Genomic DNA, 9,087 nt, shown 5'->3' with positions numbered 1-9,087 from the left:
CAGGCTGGTAAGTGGATCAATGTACGTTTGTAGAAACCGAGTAAGCAAATTACCTTTAAATATTTGCTCGATATCTCACAGATTTATGCTTTAACTATTTATTGTTTGAATTTTATTAGTTTAGTAACTATAAAATGATCGATTATAAACTCCAACCAATGAATTTTCAATTACTCAGTTTGAAAGATATGTTATTCCTTAAATAAAGTGAAGTGAAATTCCATGTATTTTTAATTATAAAAAAAAAAATGCTTCATATATCGTTTTCATTCATGTAACAAACCGCGTTTTTGTAAAACATTTTCATTAAAATATTTAAATGGTAAATACCAAAAAATAGAAAAAAATTATTTTATGAGTTAAAATTTAAAAAAATTTCACCAAATTTATTTTTGAATTGCTTTGTAGTTTAAACTTTTTTAATTTTGGTTTGAATTTTTTGTTCAACATACAAATTTTCATATGCGCAATACAAATTCCGTCAAATAACAACAAAGTGCTAACGTTAGTACCACCGAAAATTATTTGGAATAGTTTTAAAAGTTTGCGGAGTGTAGGAAACTCTGAACTAGGAAATTGAAATATTTAAACGACAAATAAAATTAGAGTTTTTCAATCTCATTCAAATAGTTTTTTGTTTTTTTGTGTAAAAGTTTTTGATTTCAATTTGTGGCATTTCATAATTTCTTGTTTAATAAAGATTTATTAAATCAACATAAGTTAATTTTTATATTCAAGCATTACTGAAGCAAAATAAAAATCATTTGAATAATATAAATATTTTTAAATGATAATTATGATCATATTTCATCAATTATTAAAAACGTCATTTACTAGCTTTTAGAAAAAATCTGGAAAAAATAAAATTATCTACCATATCTTCATACCTTTTTATCGAAAAAGCTGTATTTACTGTTTGAGCTGTATGAACTTTTATGCCCTGTCCATATGATAACCAAGAAGATCAATAGCAATCTCATAAATCATTTCACAAAATTAAAGTAAAATTTCATACTAAAATGAAGGATTAAATTTAGTTTTTTATAACAGTTTTCGCACAGTTTACGGCATTGAGTGGATTAAAATTTCAAACATGCTTTGATGCTGTTGAAAAGATCATAAATCCAAAATATGCACTATAATTTTCTTTTCCATTTTTTGGACATGTGCTATTCTCAATTTATATCGAAATTTTATTCTTAATGAACGGAGCAGTGAATAGCAAAATTAAAAAAAATGTATTTGTAATATGTGAATAGCAAAATGAATGTAAAACTTCTTTTCAAGACATTTTTGTTAACTTTTCTATGTACACACCATAGCCAAATATAGTTCCAATATACGAATTCGCAGAATTAGTCAAATGTAATCAAAGATTAATGCACCAAATTAAGTGTGGAATTGACCACTCGTCATACAATTTTACTTTTCGATATCGTTAGATCAGTTTTAGGTTTAGTTAGCTTAAGGCCTGAATTAGTTGAGGTGTAAGTAATCACCTGCCCCGTTCATCCTTATAAAAAACAATACATTCGATTATTTGTAATGAAGTGAAAATAATGGAAACATAAGAATCAAATTTGGTTTCTTGATATGACAAAAAGGAAGTCTTATATCCCCTGATACAAACTTTAAGCAATATCAATGCATTTTTTTGTGTTCGAACTATTTGGTGTTCGTTTTGAACTAGTGCTGTTTGTGTTTTTATGCTGTTTTGCTCTGTGTGTACTCTGTCCTAACTAATCATTTTTTCTGCGCTCTGCCGTTTACGTGTTTTACGTTTGCTACGTTTACGATAACTAACTTAGCCTTTAATTCACAGAACATGATTCAGGCAGACTTGATTAACCAAACTCGCTATAACATCTATCGAGTAGGAGTTTTCGTTACTACAACTCACCTTCCCAGTCAGTTTTGGTTGCCATTTTGAACAACAGAATATTATTTCATATTACAAACATTTTTTGCTTAGGCGCAATTTTAATTTCTTGAGAACATTAATATAATGAACTGGCAAGAGCATAATAAAGGATTTAACCTTTTTTTATTCCTTTCCAAAAAATTTTTCGTTTTCTAAAATGTACCACAAACATTTTCCAGTGAACTTCATTAACAAAACTCATAAGCATTGTTTTTTGCTTCAAATGGCAACAAACATTAATTCTATGAACTGTAATAATGGCCCTTGTACGGAGGCTTAAAAAAGTGAGAATACCAAAGTCCGGTACAGAAAGCCACTCGTAAAACAAAAATTCTATGGCTAAGAAAATATTTTAAAACAGTTGCGAAAAATGAAAATTGAATGTAACAATACCGCATGAAATGATAAAAATTTCTTACTTTAGCAATTGCAACTATGGCGGAATATTAACAAACACATACACACACACATACACATAAACGTGCGATTGCATTGCAACCCAGTAGGGACCGTCATGCTGCTATCTTCCCTTACATCATGCTTACTTTTCGCCGGTCATCATGACGAGTTCCTTTCCAAATTCCCATGACTTTTATTAGCAGTTGGCCGCCGAAATCATGCATGACTTGGTAAAGTGCAAAAGGTATGCGGCACGAAATACGGAATTGACATTCGTAAAACTTCGTTTACGAATCCAAATGCACTTTACGATGGAAGCATGTTGTAAGCATGACAAAGTAAACTAAATCGTCATGGGCGATGCTTGTGCACGCAAAATATGAGGTGATCATTTTCTGCCTTACGACCTGCTTCCAAAGAAGGTGGTCACCTTCTTTTGTAGCTTACGAAGTCAGTAGGTTGTAAGGATGTTAAATGCTCTTGCATTTTACATATTTTTATTCTAAAATAAATTTTTATAAAAAAAATAAAAAAACAATATATTTTTTTGTTTTAATTTATTAGAAAAATAAATAAACATTACAAAAACAATAGATTATAATTTTTTTTGGTTTAAATTTTTTTTTAAATATAAATATTATTAATTTTTTTTGTTTTAATTTTTTCTTTAATATAAATAAATAAAAATTACAATATTATAAATTATAATTTTTTTTGCTTTAAATTTTTTTTAATTTTTTTTTAATATAAATAAATAAAATTAACAAAAACAATATTTATTGATATTATAATTATAGATTTTAATTTTTTTTTGTATTTTTTCTTTGTTTTTTTTATTATTATAAATATTAAATAAATAAATAAAAATTATTTGCTGGTTTCTTCCACTCTGCGCTTCTTCCGGTCGTTGCACTGCTGTTTATAATGAATTCCTTTAACATTCTTTATGGCTATTCGTATATCCGAAATATACTCCTTTTCTGTATAGCCATCTTTTTGCAAGGCTTCTGTAAAGAAAAATAAGTTGTTAGTTTTATTTATTTATTTATATATATGCATCAATTTTTTTATACCGAATATTGAAGCATTTAAGAATTTAAATTCCTTAAATGCTTTTTTGGTGCCAATTTCATCATAATTTAACTCCAAAACTAACGTTCGATCGATGATTCGATGTAAGTTTTTTTTTATTCCCTCCGGTTGAATAATGGATTTTATTAATTTAGCCTAAATGGTTTCAAAAAGAAAAAAATTTATAAATCGAACGAAGTAATTCAATTAAAATATAATCAAAAGTTTTGTATATTTAGTTTTTGATTGTATGAAATATAACTTACATATTGAGCACTTTTAGTTGCACAAAGTGCGTCCATATTCCCCAATTCTTCAAACGTCTTGATGGGAAAGCAGTTATCAGAAACTGCTGTATCGCTTCTCTTTTCCATCATGTTCATGAGTGTGTGGAATTTTGCTATAACGTCAATGTTACTTTCTGTAAAAAAAAGGGATTCTCATAAATAATTTTATTTTATTTAGTAAAATTAGTAATGTTACCTTTTACTAATTTCAACTCCTTGAGTATCCTGATTTTGAGAAATTGAGAAATAATAACTAACAACTTAAATTAAAATATAAACAAATAATTAAATAATAACAATTATTATTAAAATAATAAATAAATATTCCAGTAAATAAACTGGAAACAGCAACAGAACTGTAGACTGAAACAGAAATAATAAATATAGTTTTTAAAAAACACGCCAGGTATATAAAGCGCAATCAAAAAAAATGTTTTCAATTTAAATTTCAACTTACACTGGAATTCCGAAGGAAAAACAATAATTAATATTGTTAAACACAAATTCACAATATATTATAAATTTCTTTTGTTTATTCGTTTATAATATTCGTTTATTAATTTATTAAATTTAATAAATTTAGCAAGACACCAAAAATTCACAAAATCCATCCGCACCGAAAAATTAAACGCTCCGCACTTAAATGCACACGAATACTGAGCATGCTCGAATAATTGTATAGAAATTTCCTTAAGGAATACAACAACAACAAATATGACAAAAAAATATCTGTCGTTCGGTTAATTTCACGAAGAGTAAGGGTTTTTTTTTTCGCTAGCCGCATGACATGATACATTACCAGTACATTCTTTTAGTATGATGACTTCTCACATTCCTTTGTAAACATGATGTCATGCATACCTTTTTCATGTGCTTACCAAACGGACTACTGGGAAAGGTCAGTACATACACAAACGCTGGCACATATGTGCAGTGTTGCCAATGTGCGCTTATGTGGTCAAATGTTTTTCTGTGGTTCGACTCGCTTTATTTTTTGTGCAATTTATACTACTTCTTTTGTGTTTTTTGGATAGCAGCAGATTTTTGACTTCATTTTGTTTCAATTTTTGTTTTTTTGTAGTTTGTTTGTAATTTTTGTAATTTTGTGTTGTGTATGCCAGCTTGAATTTTTCAATTTTATGGATTCTGGATAATGTGCATTCGGTTGGAAGTAAATGTTCCCTGCCCACGTAGCTTAATTCAGCTTCAGTCTGTTTGTGCCTCGATCCGCTCATATATCAATGCATTCTGTATTTGCAGTGTTGGCAAATGTCATTCTTGTTGCTGTTGATTTTTTTGGTGGGTATTTTAGTTGGAACCATGACCTGTGCAAGATTAGTTTATGATGCGAAACACTATTTCATGTTTTATGTTTTATTTTAAAAACAATTTGTTTTACAGCTTAGTGGTTTCGGCTTTCGCACAAATTTTCTATTTACAAAAGTGCATTTTACTTTTTATTTATGGACATCAATTTTCGAAAAAAATTCAGAGATGACCAAAATTTTTTTTATTATTAGTCAGGAAATGTAGTTAGTTTGCAATGTAGTTTTATTAAAAATATAAAAGTAAACTGTGACTAATTGCGGAAAATGAAGTGTTAAACAAATGTTTAACTAATAATTCAACTATAAAATTAAAAATTATAAAAGAAATACAAGTATTTCAAAAACTTAAGTTAGGTTATGTACATTCAACTTAGGATCTGTTGTACTCGATAAAATTTTTTATGTTAAAAGAAAAAAACATGTCAATGCGATTACCCATTTTTTAAATAAAATATTAATAGTCCTTAAATATCTTAAACTTAATATATAACAGCTATGAGGGGATCACTTCCCGATTTTTGCACAATGCGTTATGGAGTGAATTGTTTATACTGTATAGTGAATATCGGTAAGGGCTTTCCCTTTTTTGCTTGAAGCTGCTCTAAATGCTTTCCTCGTAATTCCAAATGAGCAGAAATGTGGAATAGATCAGTGCTTTCAATGCAAACTAAATAACATTGAATATGATATGGTGGTTATAAAGCGTTGCGATTCCGATAGAATGCAAATAACTAACGTGGTAAAAAAATGTACCAAAATAGGTTTTAACATATATATATCGAAGATTACATATATGCGTATCAATGTAGAAATAAAAACACTAAGTTCAACATTATTACAAAAAGTTTTGAGATGTGAAAAATAAACTATTGTATGCTTTATGTTAGTAACAAAACATATTTGAGGCACTTTCATCATCTTCTCCACAGCTGCTTTAGAAATGAGTTCACGAAAGATTCAATGTTCGAGTATATTTCATTAATCGGCGGCTGTGACCCGTCAATATACCTACCACATGAGTAATATTTTTACGCACTATTTCAAAGAGAGAGCTGTATTTTTTCTTCATAGACGTTGCTCAATACAATGCATATCGCCGAGTCCTCTCATTATGTATAAAATTGCTCAATACAGAAAGAATTCAATACATGTTCGCATGATGCCAGCGATGTGTCCAGATTTTCAGGTGCTCCAAATGATTATCTGCGTTTGAAAATGCTTAGAGCTTTCTGATTAATTTTTATTTTTAATGTTTGCCGAAATTATCAGTAAATTTTCAATTCATTTTTTTTCTATCACTATTTTATGTAATTTTAAATATTTTGCTTACACTCTCTTCAATTGTGTATGATTGTACCTACATATGTGGTGTGCATTTTAATTAAACGCTGTGCCGCAGACCATAGAATTGATTATTTCTTTGTGTGTGTGTGAAATGTTGGGGCTTTTCAATTATTTTTCTGTTTTGCTATTTTATTGTTGTTTTCTCTGTTGTTTTTACCATTTACCATTTAGCATATTTATTTACGGACAGTAACTTCTCATCTAATGCGTTATTGGGGTCATAATGTTTGTAATTAAGGTACTGCGCTCCACTCATGGAATATGAAAGCACATACGGAAAAAACAGGTAAAAGTGCAGAACAATACATAATATATAGTATAAATGCTTAACATAAAACTCACATAAGCATATATACTTAGAATGGAAAAAAAAATTCTCTTAAAAGTATTTCATTCTTAAAGCAATAATATTCTTATTTAAATTTTATTACATACATTTTTATGCTGAATAGTAAAACATGCGATAAAGCAGCTGCTGCATGCATTTAAATTGAGCATTTCTGCTCAGATACACTTACTTGTATGCAATGTAGCAGTCGCTTGATAATGTGCTATTCTATGAAATGATTAGAGGCTACAACCGCCCATTCATATTCAGATCCACATTCAATAAAATCATATATATTTTATGCTAATATTTATTTGAGGTTTTTCATTCGAAAATGTCAAATTCAATGGCAACTATTATATGTGAGCACATGTGGCAGCACCTGCAGGCGGAAACCATTTATGTTTTATTGAATTTATGCAATTTAAAATAGGCTTTGTTTAGGTCTTAAAATTGAATAAATGAATTTTATAGCAAATTCTGTTACCTTTTTTTTTTATCACAAGCCATGCGAAATCACTTTAACATAATTTGCCAATAAAAATTCATTGAATTACAATATTTTTGATAGGTTTACGCTTAACGCACGGCATTAGCTGCACAATTGCCCGCACAAGGAGTTCGCACTTAAATACACTTAACCTCAAATACACTCACATGCACTTCGTATATGAGTGTCCGTATATATGTGTAAATGCTTTTGGCTATAAATTTTGTCTGTACATTGTTGTTGTTAATTTCGTCGTCGTTGTTGTTGTTTTTGTTGTTATTTACTATATTGCAACTTGAGCTAAGTAAATTGTTATTATCATTACGCACGCTTTAACATATTGTCCAAGCGTGTCAGACATTTGGCGTTCGGGTCAAATCAATTGGTATGCTTCATTGCTCCTTAACAAATAAAATAAAGTTATAATAAAAATTCAAAAGAAACGGAAGTTGCCATTCAGCTAGCAGAAGGATGTCATTTTATTGGGGACACATACATAAGTAATCTCATAAAATAAATGTTTCGTTGCTTTTTCGTATGCGAAATGCGAATATTGTTGCTTTCTAAAATGACACTTGCTGCAGTACTAACAACACACAAACACACATTGACATTATATTTAATGCTCATATCGGATAGGGATACTAGTAATCGTGAGTGACTGTGTGTGTGTGTGTGTGTTTGAAATTGGTTTGGGTGTCCTTTTTATTTATGCCAACAATAAAGTTAAAATAAGAAACGCTTGGGTGGAGCAAAAGAACGTTTAAGGCAAATAAATATGTTTTGTGTGTTTTTTATGGTTGATTCCTTGTTGCTGTTGGAAGGTGTGGAGTGCGTCACCTTTATTTCCGAAGAATTATGTCATCCATAAAATTACAACAACCTCTATATCTTCAGCAAAATCAAGAAAATAAGAAGAAATAACCATTTGTGTAGTTTGCGTAGTTTGTGGGATCATTCGATTAAAGTCAGATTGGATTATCTTATTAGAGATATTGCGTTGATTAAGTTGGCCTGTTGAAATATAATTTTAAGGGACACATTTACAGTGGTTGTTCAAAACTGAAGCTAAAATTTAAACTAATTTTAATAAATTAGATGTAAAATTTTATTAAACTAAATTAATTTTCCAATAAAAGTTAACTAATTCGCATCTTTCATTGAAACTACTCGTATATATTTTACCGATCTGTGTGCTAAGCTTGTACTAATAATAACTGTAACAAAATAGATAAAACAATTTAACATCGGATATAGTAAAATCATATATTCAATCTATTCATCTATTTATAACGTAATCAATTCAATCTATAAAGCAATCAATGTAAACAAGCAAACAAAGTACAAATTATGCTTGTGCTCCAATAGGAGTAATAGTTAAATATATATCTGTGTATTTATTAAAATCAGGGAATTAAAAAAAAATTATATTAAAAAAGGAATATTGCCTAACTTCACAATGGAGAAAAGGACGTAGAAAGTTGATATAAAATACAATATCTTTAGCTAATCGGTGAAAAATCGCTAATGGAGGTCAGCGGAAAGTAGATAATTACCTGCTATTGCAATCATTTAATGGTATACGTGTGGTCCAAGTCTATTATGGAATAGATAGTTGACATTTTAATTTTTCACTCCTGCAAGAAAATTTAAGGGCTGTCATATGACGAATGGTCACGGCAGAGGCCATGACCAAAAAGCATTTTATATAGAGAATCAAATCATATTTGTCAATTTCCTACTTTTACTTCTATTCTAGTACGTTTTGTTTATGTCTAAATATAAAAGATATTTTTTTGTGTAGATATGCGCAAATATCTCATAAAAACTGATATGCTTGTTTTATCGTTCAGTGATCAGGTCGAATTTTTTGCTTGAAAAAGAACATTACCGGCACGCATTGCAATTCTTATTCGGTC

General features: G+C 29.1%; 1 protein-coding gene across 1 annotated transcript; it reads right to left on the bottom strand.

Annotated features, from left to right (window-relative positions):
* Positions 1 to 3,148: 3,148 nt before the first annotated feature.
* Positions 3,149 to 3,897, bottom strand: LOC119673411. The gene is made up of 4 exons (XM_038084686.1): positions 3,875 to 3,897; positions 3,658 to 3,812; positions 3,394 to 3,547; positions 3,149 to 3,327 (listed from the first exon to the last, which is right to left on the bottom strand). Exons 2-4 carry the CDS (start codon positions 3,772 to 3,774, stop codon positions 3,188 to 3,190), a joined length of 411 nt encoding a protein of 136 aa, XP_037940614.1. The 5' UTR covers positions 3,775 to 3,812; positions 3,875 to 3,897; the 3' UTR covers positions 3,149 to 3,187.
* Positions 3,898 to 9,087: the final 5,190 nt, after the last annotated feature.

This window comes from Teleopsis dalmanni, chromosome 1 (assembly GCF_002237135.1).
Source record: "Teleopsis dalmanni isolate 2A chromosome 1, ASM223713v2, whole genome shotgun sequence".
Taxonomy (NCBI): domain Eukaryota; kingdom Metazoa; phylum Arthropoda; class Insecta; order Diptera; family Diopsidae; genus Teleopsis; species Teleopsis dalmanni.
The sequence above is the reverse complement of the archived record's forward strand: the minus strand, read 5'-3'. Positions and strand labels throughout refer to the sequence as shown.

Excerpts from the sequence above, each read along its gene's own strand:
- LOC119673411 (XM_038084686.1), bottom strand. The coding sequence starts at position 3,774 with ATGAACATGATGGAAAAGAGAAGCGATACAGCAGTTTCTGATAACTGC. Across the intron at positions 3,548-3,657 it reads CAACTAAAAGTGCTCAATAT|GCTAAATTAATAAAATCCAT; the intron begins GTAAGTTATATT and ends GAAACCATTTAG. Across the intron at positions 3,328-3,393 it reads CTTAAATGCTTCAATATTCG|AAGCCTTGCAAAAAGATGGC; the intron begins GTATAAAAAAAT and ends TTTTCTTTACAG.